The sequence below is a fragment of the Castor canadensis genome, chromosome 1 (genome assembly GCF_047511655.1).
Source record: "Castor canadensis chromosome 1, mCasCan1.hap1v2, whole genome shotgun sequence".
NCBI classification, from domain to species: Eukaryota; Metazoa; Chordata; class Mammalia; order Rodentia; family Castoridae; genus Castor; species Castor canadensis.
Window position 1 is genome coordinate 21,048,029 of NC_133386.1, and position 19,708 is coordinate 21,067,736.

At 42.4% G+C, this 19,708-nt stretch overlaps 1 protein-coding gene across 6 annotated transcripts in view; it reads right to left on the reverse strand.

Moving 5' to 3' along the window:
* Positions 1-13,170, reverse strand: part of Stx11 (syntaxin 11) — a 42,921-nt gene extending 29,751 nt beyond the window's left edge. Inside the window, exons 1-2 of one of the 6 annotated variants that reach the window (XM_074072764.1) lie at positions 13,035-13,170; positions 12,625-12,813 (exon numbers count right to left, since the gene is read on the reverse strand). In XM_074072764.1, the coding sequence (XP_073928865.1) occupies positions 12,625-12,706 (82 nt within the window). In that variant the 5' untranslated portion in view covers positions 12,707-12,813; positions 13,035-13,170. Of the gene's footprint in view, positions 1-1,459; positions 1,675-1,918; positions 2,073-2,182; positions 2,278-12,624; positions 12,814-12,925 lie in introns of those variants that run through there. The other 5 variants (XM_074072755.1, XM_074072788.1, XM_074072785.1 and 2 more) reach the window with 5 other exon arrangements.
* Between the last annotated feature and the right edge of the window lie 6,538 nt (positions 13,171-19,708).

Sequence of the window (19,708 nt, forward strand, 5' to 3'; positions counted from 1 at the left end):
CATCACCGTGCCTGGTCACTAATATACTTTCATTTAATCACTTACTGAATGGAAACCAGACTGCTTACAAAGACAAGCAGAAGCGTAAACGCAAAACTTCCCTTGTTCTTCCAGCAAGAATCCAGTACATTCCAAATTGCAGAGCTGTCCTATTGGGACAGAGTCATCATTCTGGGTGTAGACTTATGGCACCCATCTCATTATGTGGGATTTTCTGGTGTATTTGCTGGCTTCCCTGAGACCTTGACATCCTTGTTATCAGGATCCTCTTATTTGTGGTTGGACAGGCTGAGCTCAGTGATCAGGGCTGCATAGCGAAGGCGACTGGTAATTGTTGTCCCCATAGACAACTCGTTCCCATAAAGCGTTTGCCACTGTCTCTACTGTGTGTTAAGATAGTACAGTCCCTTTCTAAGAATCCGTCTGCTTAAACATTTTAATTTCTCAGCTCCAGCTGCCATCCACCTTCACCAAAAATTTCCATAGGCTTTTAGCACTGGTGTAGTAAACTGTCTGAGATACTTTGATTTCAGAGAGTGACTTACAGTCACTATATAAAGTGACATTTCTAACACACAGTGACAATAACAGCAAAATGAATTTTCTCTTGGGCTTCAGTGGCAGAGCACAGGATTTTAAGGGTTATCTCAGATCAGCCTAGTGACCCCAGCTGGTATGTGGTCTCATCAGGCGCTCAGGCAAACTGAAAACTTGAATCGTTACTTCGTACACCGCCTGCCCCAGTTTTGCCAATGATGCCATTTCACATCTATAACTTTATTTTAAATACGGAGAGAACAAACCTCACTTTTCTGAAAAGTTCATTAACAAAGTAGCACAATGAAGAGAGCAGTCCGGTGACTCATTTTTGGATACCCGTGTGGAAATAACAACTCCTCCCTTTGCTGAGAAGCGCTTGAACAAGTGCGTGAGAGCCACAGGAAGTAATGCCGGTCTCGGCTGGTGGCCGTGCAGTTAGAAAGCGCATTCCCCGCCGTGGACCGGGTGGCTTTCCTGGGCACTGCCTCTACTTCTCCCCACCCTTCTGAAACGACAAGGCAAAGCCTTCCATGGGAACTGTGTCAGGGCGGTATCTCCGTCTCCGCATTTCCTGGCTCCTGAGTCACACTGTCAAGTTCAAGTACATTCTGCTGCGTTTGAGAAAGTAGACTCTAATAGGAAGTGAAGAGGTGATCAAACTGAAATACCGCCCCCATTCATTAAAAAAAAAATACTTCAGCCTTCTGACTTAAAGTTCCTAAGTGGATACTTTGTAAAGTCAGTCTATCAGTAAACATCTATGGAATTCCTACGAAGAACTAAATTAAATTCAAAAGGCATTCTGCTCTGTGACACATCCAACGTCGTGTCCCAGGGCACCTAGAGGACGTCGACCCATCCACAATCCCACGTACCCCTCAGCATTCCGTCCCCGCGACAGTAAGAGCCTCCTACCCACCGCGCCCCAAGCCCGCAGCAGCGGACGTGTCCCTGGTCCCCGAGAAGTCAGAGAATCGCAGCCCAGAGGAGGGAGAAACGCACCAGGTCCGCGGCGCGCGTGCGAGCCGAGAAGCCCCTGTCCTGGCCGGGTGCGTCCCGCGCTGCGCGAGGACACCTGTCGCGCGCCTCCCGGCGACTGCGCTCCTTCACCGCCGCATCTGGGTGCCGCCGGCCCCGCCCCCGCCGCTCGGGAAGCCACCACAGCTGGGGACCAGGCCCCGCCCCGGGACGACAGCGCTGGCGTGCGGCACCGGTCCCCGCCCTGGCTGGAGTCCTTGCGCCCCCGGCTGCCGGGAACCCGCGCGCGATCGAGCCTCCCCCGCTCGCTCGTGCGCCCCCGACCGTGCGGGCGGGCGGCACGGACCCCGCGGAAAGGGGGCTGCTGGCCCCCCAGGAACGACCTCCCCTAGTCCCTCACCGCCTAGGACGAGGAGGTGGACCGGACCTGAGGCGCCGGACTTTCCCGGGGAAACCCCGCTGCGCTGGTGGCATTTGCAGTCCCGTGCGCTTCCGAAGCCAGGACTCTAGAAGCGGTTTCTGAGCGTGGGTGTGGCGGCGGCACGCCGTGACCTAACTGGTGCCAGCGGGAACCCGAGAGGCACCGGAGCACCAGGCTGCGGGTCCCAAGGAACCTGAACACCGCCTTCCCGGAACCCACCCACCTAACCCCTCTCCGGCTGACCTGACCAGCATTTATTCCGTCCTGTGGATTGAGCGACCGCCGCAGTACTGCAAGACCTCGCACTCAAGTCCTGGTGCTTTAGTGGGGATGGACACGGAAAAAGTGTGTGTTAGGTGAGTTAGGTAAGCAACTTGAAAATCAAAGCTAAGCTTAAAAGTAAGGAGGAGCTCAAAAAAGAAGCAAAACCAAACCAAACCATACCTGCATGGATGGAAGAATGTCAATAGGGCGCAAAGGAAAGAGCTCCAGAAGACTAAAGCTGCAACAATTTGAGGAATAAAGTAAAATAGTATTGAGTATGGAAATAGCACAATGAAGCCCTATTGTACAATTAATATACACTAATAAAAAGATGGACCATAAAGAAGTATTGGATTACAATCCAAAATAAAAAATTCGTATCATATTGGTAAGAATAAATGACCGATTGAATAAATAAATAAACGGTGGAACAGAAGAGAGGAATCGCTCAGAATAATTCCAAATGATTGATGTAGATAATCCACTCTCAAAGAAGAAAAACCTAACTCTCCTCTCTTTAGGTGTCCGCTGTGTATAGTGACTGCCTCCAAAAAGTACAGTAGGGAGCCAGGAGCTAGTGACTCACACCTGTAATCCTAGGTACTTACCAGCCTGGCAAAAAAGTCTGGAGATTCCATCTCAACAATATCTGGGCATGGTGGCACATGCCTGTCATCCCAGCCATGTGGGAAGCATAAAATATGAAGGCTGTGGTCCAGGCCTCCCTGGGCAAAAAGGAACCAAACTCTATCTCCAAAATAACCAGAACCAAAAGTGCTGGAGGTGCGGCTCAAGTGGTAGAGCGCTTAGCAAGGGGTAAGTCCTGAGCTCAAACCTCAGAGGGAAAAGAGTGGCTCTACAAGGAAAAACCTGACAAACCCTACCCTATTCAGGTGTTCAAGGCAAACAATAATAGAATCATACTGATATTATGTGCCCTTGATATGTGTACATATGGTGGCAGCGATCGAGCCTCCCCCGCTCGCTTGTGTGCCTACAACAATGAAATGGTGATGAAAGTGGCACTTTACCTCCATGGTCTTCCTCCCAAAACCTGTAACGCCAGTTTTATCTTAAGAAAAATATCAAAGGAGTCCCAGTTGTCCTTTAAAATTCCTCAAAGTTTGTCATGTTTATCAAAAACAAAAAGGAAAGTTTTTTCAAACTGCCACAGCCTAAGGGGATATACTTGAAACTAGATGTAGTGAGGAACCTAGACTTGGTCCTGGGACAGAAAAGGGCTATTAGGTAGAAACTAAGAGGCAGGTAATGGTGGCACACCCCTGTAACCCTAGCTACTTGGGAGGATCTTGGTCCAGATCAGCTAGGGCAAAAAGTTTACAAGACCCCTGTTGAAATGGAAAAAAGCTGGGCACAATGGCATGGGCTGTCATCCCAGAGAAGCTAGAAGTGTAAAATAAGAGGATCGTGGTCCAGGCTGGCCTGGGTAAAAGTGAGACCCTATCCCCCAAATAATCACAGAGCAAAGAGCTGAAGGTATGGCTCAAACGGTAGAGCAACTTGAAAACTTCAAAACCCCAGTACTGTAAAAACAAGCAGACAAAAACCTAAGTGAATGTAAACAAAGTATGTAAACTATGTTGTTAATAACATATCAAAATTGATTCATTAGCGATGATGAATGTATCATGCTAATGTAAAATGGTAATAATGGGGGATCTGGGAACAAAGTTTACAGGAATTCTCTGTACTATCATTCCCCCCATTTTTATTAGGATATATTTGTTGTACAGGGGAGATTCACTGTGACAATTCTGAATAACTTTACATTGTACATTGGTTAGATTGTCCCCACAATCTTCCCCCCCATAAACTTCCCCTCCCCCCTTAAAGCAATTACAAGAGGTTTCATCATTCGATTTCATATATGAATATGAAGCCCACCAACTTTGTTCCCCCACTTTCATCTCCTTTGTTCACCCTCCCACCTCCAACAAGTACCTATTTTACAGTCCTGAATTTCATTAATAATTCCAAAGTAAATGTTCAAAGGGGTTTCTTGGTGTATCCCCACTGTGAGTCTACTTTACTTCAGTCCGTTCACCCCCTTGTTACTCTCCCTACCCCTTTCCTCCCACCCTGCATTATTCAACACATACAGCATTGTGTCCTGTACCTTTACAAATGTGATGTATTTCAGTATTGGTGGTGCTCTATCATTCTTTTCCTTTCCCTCCTCTCCCGAGTTCCATAGAGAAGTTCCACTATTACATATGAGTTTCTATATGATCATGTTTGGTTTTGTGTATATGTTTATCTTTTGGGTCTGTCTTCCTCATATGAGAGAAAAACATGCAGCCTTTGTCTTTCTGAACCTGACTTACTTCGTTTAACATGACGTCCTCCAGTTGCATCCATTTACCTTCAAATTGCATGGCTCCTCTCTGTACTATCTTTGCAATTCATAAACCTAAAAGTGTTCTAAAATTGCATTTATTTTTATTTTTACCACAGTGGAGATTGAACCCAGGGCCTTGTGGGTTATGCTAGGCAAATGGGGGTACCATGGAGCTTCACCCACAGTGCTATGCATATGAAAAGGAAGTAAAGTGAGAGGGATGAGGGGTACAGCCTATTTTAAAATAGATTTATTGCAAAGGCCTCTAAGATAAGGAAACCACTGAAGGAGGAAACAATGTGGCTGTTTGGATTAAGACCTTCAAGCCTAGGGATATGCAGATTAAAGCCCCTAAGGCAGGCAGGCTTGGCTTGTCTGGAAACATCTCTGTGGGCAGAATAGAGACAGTAGCAGAGGGTGGGGCTCTGGTGGTCATGATGGTCTTTAAATTTTACTTCTATTGAGATGGGAGACATTGAAGAGTTTTTTAGCAGAGGAGCAACAAGACATGGCTCTTTCCCCTCTTTATACAGATTAAAGGACAAAGATGGACTCTAGGCCTTTTTGCTGTTGTTATTTTGGAGATAGGGTCCCACTTTTTTCCTAGGCTAGCCTGGACCTCTACCCTACTTTAAGCTTCCTGCTATTGCTGGCATGACAGGTGTGCTCCACCACACCCAGCTTTTTACCATTGTGATGAGGACAAGAAAACTTGTTTGCACAGGTTGACTTGGAACCATGATCTTCCTGATCTCAGTCTCCTATGTGGCTTGGGATAACAGACATGAGCCACCAGGCCCAGCTATTGGTTGAGATGGGGTCTCATGAGCTTTTTTGCCCTGGCTGGTCTCAACCATAATCCACCCGATCTAGGCCTCCAAGTAGCTAGGATTACAGGTGTGAGCCATGGCACCTGGCTCTGAAAGCTACTTTTATGTGTCAACTTAATTGGGCAGTAAAGTGCCCAGATATTTGCTTAAACATTATTTTGGGTGAGACTGTAAAGGTGTTTGTGGATGAAATTGCCATTCAAATTGATAGACTCAATAAAGCAAATTACTTTGCCCAGTTCAATGGGCCTCATCCAGTTCACTGAAGGCCTGACTAAAACAGGTTGAGTATGACAAATTCCTTCTCTCTTTCCCTGTCTTTGGAGACATTGGTCTCAGACTGGAACTTACACTATTGGCTTTCCTACTTCTCCAGGCTTCAGACTCAGGCTAGAACTATACCATCAGCACTTCTGGGTCTCCAGCCTGCTGACTGCTGTTCTGTGGACTTCTCAGCCTCTGTAAGTATATGAACCAACTCCTTATGATACACACTGCATATGTTTTAGATATCTGCTACTTATTGCTTCTACTTCTCTGGTGAATCCTGGCTCATACAAAGCCACAGCAATGGTGCTGGCGAGAAGCAGGCAGGTTGCAGACACGTTCATAAGGAGAGGCTGGAGGGACTCACTGATAATGGAATGTAGCAAACAAGAGAGTGGGTCTGCTTTTATCCAGAGCGAGTAGAAGAAAGGAGTCTGTATGCTGAGAGGAGAGGACTACCTGAGAAGTTACAGGGGGGAAGAGGGAAAGTTCCACATTAAACACTTTCAGTCTGCAGTTGTCACATTGTCCCAAGGCAGGTGGTCAGATGACTGTGGGCCAATGATGAATATTTAGAAGTATTCAGCATATGTATGAAATGCAGATAAAGCTGAGATGTCTAAAGTCTGAGTCACCAGACAGTCCAAAGTTCAAAGGTCAGGAAGGCAAAGAATCAAGGAAGGGAAATGAGAAAGTATGAGTGAGATAGGAGGTCAGTCAAAGGAGTGTGATGTCCACAAGCCAAATGAAAAAATGTTTCAAGAAAGAATGACTCACTCTATCAAAGTGTGTGTGTGTGTGTGTGTGTGTGTGTGTGTGTGTGTGTGTGTGTATGGGGGGAGTGGAATTAGGCTGCAAATAGCAGTAGTCTTGGCCACATGGAGCTCAATGGTGACTTGATAAGAAGAGTTTTGGGCTGACAGAGTGGTTCAAGTAGTAGAGCACCTGCAACTATCCCAGTGCCACCAAAAAAAAATAGAGTTTTGATGCTGGATGACCAAAGCCTGGTTGGAGTGGGCCCAGGACACACAAAAGGAGAGTAAATGGAGTCCAAGAAATGAAGGAGTAATTGGAAGGAACTCTCAAAAAAGAGTTGTGTTCTTAAACAAATAAAAATATATACATGTTTATAAGCTCATGTGCATGAACCAAACAAAGGTGAAGAGAAAAGTGACAATACAGGAGAGAAAGGGGCACTTCCTGGAGCAATGTCCCTGAGTAGTAAGCAGGGGACAGTGAGTGCCAACACACAAATGAAAGATCAGTTTTCAGAGGAGAAAACTGCTAAGGGAGATGTATGCAGAATGGGCGGTGTGGCCACAGATGCTGTAAATATGTGAGCATGAACATCTTTCCTCAACGAGATGCAAAGCAAGGTCATCAGCTGAGAGTGAGGCGTGGGGAGGAAGCTTGAGGAGAGGGAAGGTGTGAAATAATCACAGAGGACAGAGAGAAAATGAAAATGGAGCTATACTGTGACATCAGTCAGGGCTTGTTTGAGGTCATGTTTCGTGAGCATAAAAGAAGTCAGTGTTTTCAACAGCATCATTTACCTACTTGGGTGCAAAGAAAACTAGACAGGGGGCTAGATACAGCTATCATTTGGAGTTGCCAGGTGAATACGCTGAAGGATAGAGGGACAAGGGGTTTGAGAGTGCATGCAAGAGAATGGTTATGATAAAGGACCCTGGCATCCTAACAAGATAGGGGTGGAAGAGAGGACATGAGTGACAGTATTGAGGAAAAGTGGAAAGGTTTTAGAGGGACGATGCACTGGAAGTCTTAGGGGATCAAGAAATTGTTACAGTTGAGCCAGCACCACATGCATGTAACCCCAGCACTCAAGAGGCTGAGGCAGGAGGATCTTGAGTTCAAGGTCTGGACTGCATAGTAAGACCTTGTCAAGAAAGAAAGAGAGAGAAAGGAAGAAAAAAGGAAGGAAGGAAGGAAGGAAGAAAGAAAGGAAGGAAGGAAAGATTGCAGTTGGGGACTAGAGAGATTCAGTGGGAAAAATACAAGATGGTTGTCAGCAAGTGGGATGTTTGCTACTGGGAATATAAAAGGATTCCTCTCTGCAAATGATCTTCCCACCCTCTGCTGAAACTCCAATTGGTTCGTTGTTGTTGTTTGGTTTATTTATTTATTTATTTATTTATTTATTGAGAGGTGGAGGCTGATGAGCACCTTAGGGCAAAGCCCAGATTAAGCAGGTCCAACACTTGCAGGGGCCATGACTACCAGATAAAGACTGCGACCCTCTTCTTGGACAGTTCTGGCATTGCCTCATTTTCCAGGCCCTTAAACCCAGTGATTCTCAGGGGTGAAAGGTGATTTAACACAGCCATGGGAGCTGCATGACACTCCACAGTCTTTAGCTATGAAGTTATCAGTATTCCTACACCAGGCTGTAATCACCAACTGCCATTTCCCCTTTCCACAAGGTTTTGGAACTCCTCAAGGACAGGATCTTTCTTTTCTTTTATCATAATAACATATATACAACATAAATTTTACTGTTGTAACCTTTTTTTTTCTTTTTGGGGTTTGAATTTAGGGCGGTGAGTAGTTGCTGGCACACACTCTACCACTTGAGCCATGCCCCCAGCCCTCTTAGCAGTAGTTATTTTTCAGATCGAGCTCTACATTTTTGCCTTGCAGGCTTTGGACTGCAATCTTTCTACCTTTTCCTGTCCCAGAACTGAGGTGGCAGGTGCATATGCCACCACTGCCAAGCTTATTTGTTGAGATGAGGTCTCACTAACTTTTTCCCTTGGGCTGGCATGGAACGATGATCCTGCCAATCTTTACTTCCCGGGTAGCTGGAATTAACAGACATGAGCCACAGTGTCTGTTTCCTGTTGTAATGATCGTAAGGTACACAGTTCAATGACATTAAGTATCCATGTTCATACTCGTGTAGCCATCAACAATTAAACATGTCCAGAACTTTTTCAACTTCCTAAACTAAAACTCTATACCCACAGACACTAACTCCCTGTTCTTCTCTTCCCATAGCCATTGGAAGCCATCACTACACTTTATCTTATGAACTTGACTAGTCTCAAAACATCATGTAGCAGAATCATATAATATTTGACCTCTTGTGACTGGCTTACTTCACTTAGCATAACGTTCATCTATGTTGTAGCGTGTGTCCAAGTTCCCTTCCTTTTTAGGCCTAAATAATATTTCATTGCACGCATGTGCCAGATTTTGTTTATGTGTTCCTCTGCCAACAGGCACTCGGGCTGCTCCCGTCCTTTACCCGTTTGGGACTAATTCTTGTACTTGGGAATGTAGCTCAGTGGTGGAGCACTTGCCTAGCATGCCAAGCCCTGGGCCCAATCCCCAGCACTGCAAAACAATAATAATAATGCTAAGAACACGGGTGCACAATTATCTCTTTGCCTCCCTGCTTTCATTTCTTTCGAGTATATACATCCAGATGTGGAATTGCTGGATCACACAGTAGTTTTATGTATAATTTTTTTTGTAAAATAATCATACTGTTTTCTGCTACACTAGGAGCAAGAAACAAGAGTTCCACTTCCTACCTCTTAGCTAACACTTGTGATTTTCATCATCCTGTCTTTGATTTGCCCCCTGCAGGGCACATGATGTGTGAAAAAATGAATATCAGTTCTTAACCCTGTGAAAAGAGAAATAATGAAGTTATATGGAGCAGGATGAGCACTGGAAGCTCTGGTCTTGTTCTAGACCTGCACTGTACCTTACCATAACCACATGTGGCTACTTAAATTTAATTAAAATCTAAAATTTTAAAAGTTCAGTTCCCCCCCTCCCCCAGGCTCATTGGCAGCATTTCAAGTGCTTAATTGTCACCATCCTGAGTGGCTACTGTACTGGACAGTGCCAAATAGAACTTTCTTTTATTGTAGACAGTTCTTTGGCTACTATGTTGGGTAGCCAACTAGATCTTGGTAGCCACCTCTGTCTTGTCTCACAAATCATATTTGGATAAGCTTTTCCAGAACTGGCTGGCTTACATTTTAACTTGATCTTTCTTTAGGGAAGGAGGAAAATATGCTGCCTTTAAAAAATTCTGTGACTCTTTGCACATGAATGGCAGCTCTGCAAGCTCTCCAATTTTCCTGTTTAAATATTCTATTTGTGTACTGAGTGGTCATGAGGTTCTGTAGCACTCCATGACTACCTTTCCTGAACACAGGCTTGTGGAGCTATTTACATCTTTCTTTGCATCATGTGACTGTAAGTTTCAAAAAGACAGGGATGGTGTCTGTTTCACTTACTACCTTTTACCCAGAGCCTGGCACAACACCTAGGATATTGGAGATCGTCAATAAATATTTGTTGAAAGGGGAGTGAATGAATGACAAAGCAAACACTGAGCACAGGGTCCTGAGACAGCTTTTTAGAGGTAAGCACTCAGACATAATGAGATTTAGAAATGTCTATCTAACTCTCCAATAGAAACTTTTTTTTTATTTTTATAGAACATAGATTTTTAAACTCGTATCCCTCATTTGTTCTTTCCTCTATGGTTCAAAAAATTTAAAACTTAATTCCTATGAGGGTCTTGCCTACTTCATGCTTAAAAAGCTACAACTCTTGCTTTAGAAACACTCACCAACATGAATACAATGAGAACAAATAGATCTTAAATTTTTATAACATAGCACGAGTGAGACATTTGCTTGGCCCTTTGGATCTGCTCCCCCCTTCTCCATCCTGTTCTCTGTCCTGACAGGTTGATCTGAGTGGATTAGTTTAACAGGTGCCTCATGGCGTCCCTTGGCCGATAAGGAGCTGTGGCTGGAGAGCAGAGGCGGGGATATCTCCCCTTCTCACAGTTCTAGCCCAGGCTTCTATCATGATTCCCTCTGCTGTGCCTATACCTTTGTATCAGCCCCTGGTTTATAAACTGCTTGAATCATCCTAAAGTGGATGTACCATCATTTCCCTTTAGGACCCCTAAGTGATGTGGTGTACTTAATTAGTAGCAAGAGTGTAGTCTCTGAGCCCCAGCTCTGAAAATTTTAAAACTACAGTTCTTCCAGAAATGTCCCTGATGATATCATCATATCCTTATTTCAATCCACTGTTTAGCTCTATGAAGCAATCGTTCTATGTGTCATAAATTTTTTTCCCAGTACACTCTGACTAGGAAAATATTCTTAGATTCACAGGTAAATCTGTTCGTATAGAGCTTCTCTACACAGATGTAATCTTTCAGAAATACACAGATGAGAATTCTCAAATGGGTTGTTAAGAACTTAAATATTTAAATATCTTCCTCAAGCCTGTAATCCTATCTACTCAGGAGCAGAAATCAGGAGATGGTGAAACCAGTCTGGGCAAATAGTTCGTGAGACTCTATCACAAAAAAAAAAAAAGAAAAAAAATCACGAAAGAGGACTGGTGGAGTGGCTAAAGGTGAAGGCCCTGAGTTCAAACCTCATACCACAAAAAAAAAAAATCTAATAAGCTTTAAAGTACTTATAGTTATGTAATGAGATCAGCAAAAGTTTCTGTACCACAAATAAGCCATCATTACTCAATACACACAGCCTTACCAGAGAACACGAATTCTAAACCTCAAAGCTTAAGATTCAAGTATTGCCAAATGTCAGACCTTTAAAACATAAACTTCATAATTCTAGTAGCAGTAGTAAAAAAAAAAAACTTACCATCCAGTTACAATGTTTTAACATTTTCATATAACATCTCATTTCATTCACATCACAAATTTAGGAGCTATGCACAACTCAATCCTATTTGACAGAGGAGTAAACTGTTCTTAAGATTTCCTGTCCACCATCCAGGCACCAACAAACGAAAGATCCTAGATTTAAATCCTAGGGTGCGCTACAAAAGTTCACATTTTTAACCACTGGTAAATAATCCAAGATCAACATCAATGACCACAGAACAATAAAAAGTAAAAACTTCCCAAAGCAGGTGATTTCTTTCATCTTGATGTCTGCACTCAAAGAGCAAGGTGAAACTCTAGGTGAGCTTTATAAAAATTATTTAAAAAGAAGAAAAAAAGTAAAGTGTGCAACAGAGAACTCTCACAGAAAAGCAAATTTGAGTCACTCCTTTATTTTTTCCATGCATGGTATACAAAATGAAACTGGATTCTTTTGCTAGTGGTTAAATTTCATCCCTGCCTGCAATTCCTGAAATAGCATTTATATTTTTTATTTTAACCCAAATTTCAATTTAATGAAAACCATCTTGTAAGAGATTTCAAGTTTAATATGACTGGTTGCTCTGTACATACAAGTAGAATATAAGTTCTCTGTGAAGGAAAACAGATTTTAAAAACAATTTGATCTAGAAGTAATATAGTTGCCTGCTTAGTGCTCTTGATGGAAACCAGTTTTTCTGCAACTATGTTTTTGCATAACAAGTTGCTAACATTTTTTAAGATGAGACTGTTGCTCAATACTCATTTCTGGAAACTTATTTTTGCACCATTGACTCTTCTGTGAAACTGATAAAAGTGAAACAGAAGGGGAGGGAGAATAACAGGCAGTGATGGGGGTGACTGACGCACGTTATCTGCATTATGAAAATGGCATACTGAAACCCACTATTTTGTACAATTAAAACACACTTTTAAAAAAGTGAAAGGGAACAGCATGAACAGAATGTGACCAAGAATTCATGCCTTTTACAGAGAACAGCTCAGGCTTCAGCCTCTTAATGTTAGTTTTGATTTCTTTTTTTTAAATTTGTTGTGGCTGTTTTGTGTTTTGGTGGCACTGGGGTTTGAACTCAGAGCCTCATGCTTGCTAGGGAGGAGCTCTTACCACTTGAGCCACTCCACCAGCTTAATGTTGGTTTTGAATTGAAATAATTAGTTGTCTGTGACTGTCATCACAAATAGGCTAAATGTCTTAATGTCCATCTTTTGTTCTTTGATATGAATTTGTGCACCTAGTTAGAAAGGATATATTTCTACACCAAAAAAGCCTTACTTTGGGGTTGAGACTGGGTTTTCCTCTCTTCTTCTCCTTCATCCATTTCATTCCCTTGTTGCAGCTCCATGTCTTTATTCATTGCTTTTCTCTTTACACACTCCTCAGATAGACCAATTGCTTCTCCACTGATGGCTTACTCTTTCTTTGTGTCCATGCACCACAGCCTGCAAGCATCCTTCCAGGATCCTAAAGATTTGAAAGTACAATATTGAACCACATAAGCCAAAAGTGATTCAAAAAAGGAACTCATTAAAAGTGACATAATGAAAACAGATTGAAGTCTGAGCAGTGAACTCACACACTCAGAGGACAGAGTCTTCCCTGGAGGTTATGCCCTGGGGGTGATGAGCTTGTCAAGGAGACCTTAAGAAGCTGACAGGCACTCTTCTCCATCCACAGCTGCTTACCTTACTCAGGTGCCCACGGGTGAAAAGGAATCTGTGGCAGGGGCTGGATGGCCTTGCACCACTAGCACCGTGTGTTGAAAGCAGGCTTTTCTCATGGGTTACTTTAAACACGATGTTCTACAAGTTAGTGACAAAGGTGAATTATGAAACAGGAACTTTTGCCATAACTCTGCATCTTAAGTCACAAAGAAACACGTACAAAACAAGTGCCCCATGCAAATCAGAATTCAAATTGATAACACTGCATTGTGGGTGCTGGACGTAATTTATTCATGGCTTATTTCTTCCACTGGCCTGGTAGGGCGTCACCTCTACTTAATTAATGAGTGAGCCCTTCTTCAAGGAAAGAAAACAAGTGGTACCCAGTGTTGATAAATTATTCCAACTATAATCTTCTTTGAAAATAATATGAATGCGATCTCACTTAAATATGAACATGGTATAAATTCCTGTGGCTACAGAACCTTTAAAAAACTATTAGGAGCCAAACCAATCCACACATTAAAACTATAAAATTAATAATATTCAAATAAGCAGCATTGATTTGCTCTCCATAAGAACAAAGCCACAAAGCTTTGTTCTAAAAGTGGAAAAAGTACAGTGGGAGTTTTGTTTGTCACTTCTTACCAATCAGAGCCTATTTTGAATACAGTAGACACTCATTTGAGTGGTTCCTCACTGATACTGTTATAACTTTTCCTGTTAGGCAAATGCTTTCACCCTGAGTCATCTATCCATGGCTCATTGGTGAGTTAACCAATCGAAACCTCTCTCTAAAATAAAGTGCTAAAACAGGGGCTCATTCTAATGAAAATACATTATTGAATAGTTGTGATCACATCCAGTACTAATGAACTGAAATACTGAGCATGACACATGGCTTTCTAACCAAACGTGCAGGTCCTCTGGGTTGGCTGAGCCCATACTGCTGAGGATGAAGGACAGGATGGTGGCCCGCCTCTCCTTCTACTTCTTCTTAGTGCTGCAGGCCACCCTGCCATCATTTGAGCTTGACTTTGGGGGTCAGGCCTTGATTTGTCACTATATAGTTGTCAACCAGATGCAAAGAGGGAGATTACATACTTACAAACTCAAGAATGCTGATAACCTTGAATTACAGCTGTTTATGTTTATCATCAAAATGAAAGTTCATTCTTGTGGAACAATTGGACCCCTGCAAACATCACTGCTAGCTGGAATCACGGGCCTAGTGTATGGTTGTGTTGTGTAGAAAATATGGCATAAAGGAAAGAAGGCTGGGTCAGATGTCTGAGTCCTTCACCTGGTATTCCAGGCCCACCCTGGCCCAATCCCACTGCATCTGTCAGGAAGACAAGACAGCCCACCAGGCAGTGTTAGTTCTGGAACCGGACTGCCTGAGTCAAAGCATGCAGTCATCATTTTTACAAGCATTGTGTCCTGCTTGAGTTTCCTCCATTCGGGAAGGGTGTTGTGTCCAACTGCTGGAAATGCAGATGGCAGGCAGCACCAGCTGTCAGTGGTTCAGGGTCTGTCTCAGCCACAGGGAGCTATTTTACACTTGTGTTATTCATTATTTTCAGTTCTAGATTCAATATATGAGAGAAAGCATACAATATTTTTTTTTTCAGTCTGGCTTATTTCACTTAACATTATGATCTTGGATTCCATACATTTTCCTGCCAATGTCATTTTGTTCTTATTTATGGCTGAATAATACTCCATCATGTATATATACCACATTTTTTTTACACATTCATCAGTTGATGGGCATCTGAGCTGACTGTATAGTTTGGCTATTGTGGATAGTGCTGCTAGAAACATGAGTGTACAGGTATCTCTATGTAGGCTACCTTACATCCCTTCAGATGTATGCCCATTACTCCACAACTTTTTGGTTGTTTGAATTTGGTCAAGTTAATTAACCTCTCTGTACTTCACTTTCCTAATCTGTAAAATGTGAATAGCAATACATTTTATTTAATAGGATACACCTTTCATTGTAAGATGCACTTCTCCTGCATATGGTATTAATCTACGTGAGGATGCTCTAACAGAAGACCTCAATATAGAGCTGATACTAAGACAAAGAAGAAATAAACCCACCATATAGATAAGGGTAAGAACACTTGTGTGTCTCAATCATTTTTTAATATGGAAACACATTTCATTATTATTATTTTACTTTATAACATATAGTGAATACACCCGATTACATTTTGTCAGCTGGCCAGAAAGCAAATGATAGCCTCTCTCTTTGATTCCCAAGAACTCCAAAGTTATCTGTCTTTGGAGGACCCAATTTCCTGTAACTCTGTGATACTGTTACAAGTGGTACTTAGCAGTAAAGAACACTGTGCTAGTTGCTCTGTCACTGGTCCTTGCTAGAGGTGTTCACAGTCCTTCTCTTCTGGCTTTCAGAGCCTGGTCTTGAGTTTCTTTATTATCAACAGGTAGGTCTTACGTGTTCCTATGGAATGTCCACAGAAGGATAGCAGCTTACTATCACCTGCCATCAGATGCCAAACTCAGCTCTACTTTACATTTATAACCATCAGGACAGGAAGAATACGTGGGCTTATGGCAGACAAATAGAAAGTTCTGTTTGGGATTGGAAAGAAGTATTTTAAGACAGTTCTGTTTGATATCAAACATTTTACTGTAGCTGTTTAATAATGAATCAAGATGCATATCAGTTGGAGGGAAAGCAGTGTTTAAAAGAGAAACTTTCTAAAATCTGCTTCTAGTCACACCTATTTTCATCCCTAGACCCTTCTCACTGGGAGCAGCCCTCTTGTCCCAATCCAAGTCCTGTGAATGATTAATCTTGATTGTCACTTGATTGGATTGAGAGAAACCTGGGAGATTAGTAAAGCACACCTCTGTGTGAGTCTCTGAGAGCATTTCCGCAGACAACTGGATCATGAGAGCTCTGATGTAATCAGTGGTTTAATCCACTGATGGATTCAAAATTGAATGGACTACGGGGAGGTAGTGAAACTGGGCAAGGTGGGGCCTTGGTGGAGGAAATGTATCATGGGGGAGCATGTCTTTGGAGGATGTATCTTGCTCTAGCTCCTCCTCCTCTTGCTCCTCCTCCTCTTCCTCCTGTTCTTCCTGTTCCTCCTCCTGCTCCTCCTCCTCTTCCACATGCTCCTGCCACCATGATATTCTGCCTCAGCTCAACCCCAAAGCAATGGGACCAAGCAGAATCTTCTGAAACATTGAGCCAAAATAAATCTTGTCTTCTTAAGTTGTTTTTTTTCTTAGATATTTTGTCACAGCAATGAAAAGTCTGACTAACATACCTTACTTGTGTCTCAATCTTGATACTAAGGGGAAGGAGAAAAAAATCTCCCTTCAGAACCTGCATAAGGTTGGAAATTTGAAGTTGGAATTTACATTACCCATGTGGGACAAAGCCTCAGGGAGTTAATTTAACTTCTAGTGGACTTGGGTTGATTATACCTCCCAGGTTACTGGCTGAAGCAAAAGCACGCCCTCTGGAAATATTAAACTTTAATCTATAATGGCAACACCGATGCCATGACAGCAGTGGAAAGATGCATTCTGATTTCAGAAATGTCAAAATGTGACAAAAATGTGCATTGCAGATGGTATGATATAGATGTAATGATAAATCAGTGTGATAACTCGTTCACACTGCGTAGGACAGTGCCTAGAAAGTAATAAGCCGTTGTCACTACCACCTTCTATCTTTATTTTCAACAACCAAAAATTTTCATCATGGGATAACAAACACAACCTAGTCAGCCTTTTCACAGTCGTTTCTTTCATTCTTTTGTTTGTGCAAGGTTGGATGGGAAAGTCCTTTGCTGAGGGTTGTAATAAGGATAACTGTTATTATTGTCTCTATCATTGTGCTAGCCCTACCCATAAGCACTTACTCTCTCTTAATAGGTCAAATCAAGAGGTAGACTAGGCGGTATTTTTTTTTAAAGCTTTTTATGAAAAATATCAGACTATTCAAAAGTGTCTAAAATAGTTAATTTACCAATAAATTCCCTCATATCTGCCTGGACTATTTCCAGGTATCATATAATTTTAGATCATTTAACTCTTACATGCTTCTGTAACTCTAAAAGTCATGATAAATTTAGAGATTCAAGGAAGCCTGCCTTAAGTCTTGGCTATTAGCAGTCACTTTTCTCTCCCCAGCTAAGTGAAACAAGTCTATTTGCTCTTCTACTGCTTAGGCAATACCTATAGATCGGCTTCTCACAGATAAGACAGAGTAGCAAGGACCAGATTTACCCTCCCAACTGTACAACAACCACAAAGAAAGACAAAATATGTAAGACACCAGTTTTATATACTTACATGGACATTAGATGATGGAGGACAGTGATTCTAAGAGGGAGGGCATGAACAAGGAGAGACCTCAATTGCCCCAGCTTCATGTCATTACAGTGTTTCCAATACATGGCACAGGGAAAGGAAGCCAGGTGACCACTGATCTTTGACTGTCCTCATGGTTTTGATTTTTCTAGAAAGCCAAATCTTTGGAATCATGCAGTACATGGCCGTTTGGGGCTGTATCTTTCACTTGACAATTCATATTTAAGTTTCCTCCATGTCTTTCATGGCTTGAGAGATGAGTTCCTTTTGGTTGACTACCATTTCTCTGTGGAATTTCCATTCACCTTTTGAAGGGCATCTTGGTTGCTTCCAAGTTTTAGCAATCATGTGTCTGGCTGGTATAAGCATTTGTGTGCAGGTTTCTGTGAACTTACTTAGTTTTGTGTTCATTTGAGAAGACACCAAGGGGAATGATTGCTTGATTATATGGTAAGAATATGTTTAGTTTGGAAGAAACTGCCAAACTGTCTTCCAAAGTGGTGATACCATTTTGCATTCCCATGACAAAGAAGGAAAGTTCTTATTGCTCCATTTCCTTGTCAGCATTTGGTGTTGTCGGTGTTTTGGATTTTCACCATTCTGTTAGGTGTGTAGTGGTTTCTAATTGTTATTTTAATTGCCTTTTATTTTTAATAGATAATTTTAGTATGTTTAATATTTTGAGATTTTACATTTACTTCATACTGTTGATAAAAATAAATTCAAAGTAAACTTTGAGTGTGATTACTATTCAATTTTAAATCCTTCAGATCATTATTATTAAGAGAACAAAAGTATGTGAAATCACTTTGGCATGGTGGTGTATGCCTGTAATCTCAGCACTTGGGAGGTTGAGGCAAGATTGCAAGTTTGAGGTCAGCCTGGGCTGCAGAGCAAGACCCTGTTCCAAAAAGAAAAATAAAAAAGCATGTGAACTCTCATGACAACATAATAATTTGCTTAATGAGGCAAGAAAGCCAAATCCACGCAGTATGTGCACCATAATGTGTGTTACTTTTATTTTTTTACTCATCAAAACATTGGTTGTCCATCAACACTCAAACCATGCTCAATAATGATTAAATGTGGTCATTTTTTATATTTTACTAAGGTAAAATGAAGAATATATTTAACAGTTTCTTAGTTTAATTTGTAACTCGACAATGTTCAGAGATGTGGAATGTTGGAACCTGGCTTAAGGTGGTCCCATGGTGAGGTGACTGGTTTGAGAATCACTGAGAGGCTGTGGATGGTCTCAGTAGAAACTCACACACTCTCTTCTCTTGTGCCCTTTCAGAACACCTGTTTGTACATTCATTCTCCTTCCTTCCTTCCTTCCTTCCTTCCTTCCTTCCTTCCTTCCTTCCTTCAATCACGTAATCACTCAACTGAGCGTGTGTAGTGCTGGGCGTTCTAGTCAGAGGTGGCTCCCGCTCTGTAAGAAGGTCACAGATTAAGCTGTAATCCCAACTGCTCAGAGGCAGAGGCAAGAGGATACAGAGCTTGAGGCCATCCTAGGCAAAGTTAGCACCAGTCCCTAAAATAAAATAAAGAAAAGGTCTGGCGGGGAGGGGAGGGTAGCTCAAGTGATAGAGCACTTGCTTACCACGGGTGAGGCCCTAGGTCCAATCTCCAGTACTGCAAAACAAACAAAAAAAGGCACAGGAAGGAGGAGGTGGAGAAAGGGTGTAGGAGAGTGAAAATGGTGCAAATACTGTGTATACATGTGTGTAAGGGGAAAATGACCCTTGCTGATACTTTACTGTGGGGGAAGGGGTATAAAGGAGAATGGTGGAGGGGGTGAATTCAAGTATGATACATTTGACATATTGTAAGATCCTTTGTAAATGCTACAATGTACACCTACCCAGCACAACAACAACAAAATAATAATAAAAAAGACTACAGACGAATGGAAGCACATCTCACTCAGCCCAGATGAAGGCCAGCAAGCAGAGACAAGGTTGTCAGACTGTTGGGTTGCCAGAGCCTGGCTCTGCCAATGCTCACTGAGTGACCTGGCCACCCTCTGCCTGTTCATCTGTAAAATAAGGAGAATGAGGACCCATGCCTCTTGGGGTCCACACGAGGATGAAGTAACTATGCATGGATCTGAGAGGATGTATGACAAGTAGTAAGAACCCAGTCAATTCTATAGTGATTATCACTGTGCATTGGAGGAAAGCGGCCATGGAGAGTGGACTGTTCTGAAAGTAAGTGTTGGAGCAACCCTGTCCCTCTCTCTGTGCTTGCCAATACTTGATAAAGACTATCCAGACCGATGCAGATGCCTGAATAGGCTAACCGGACAGGCACAGCCCTTTGGCAGGACTACT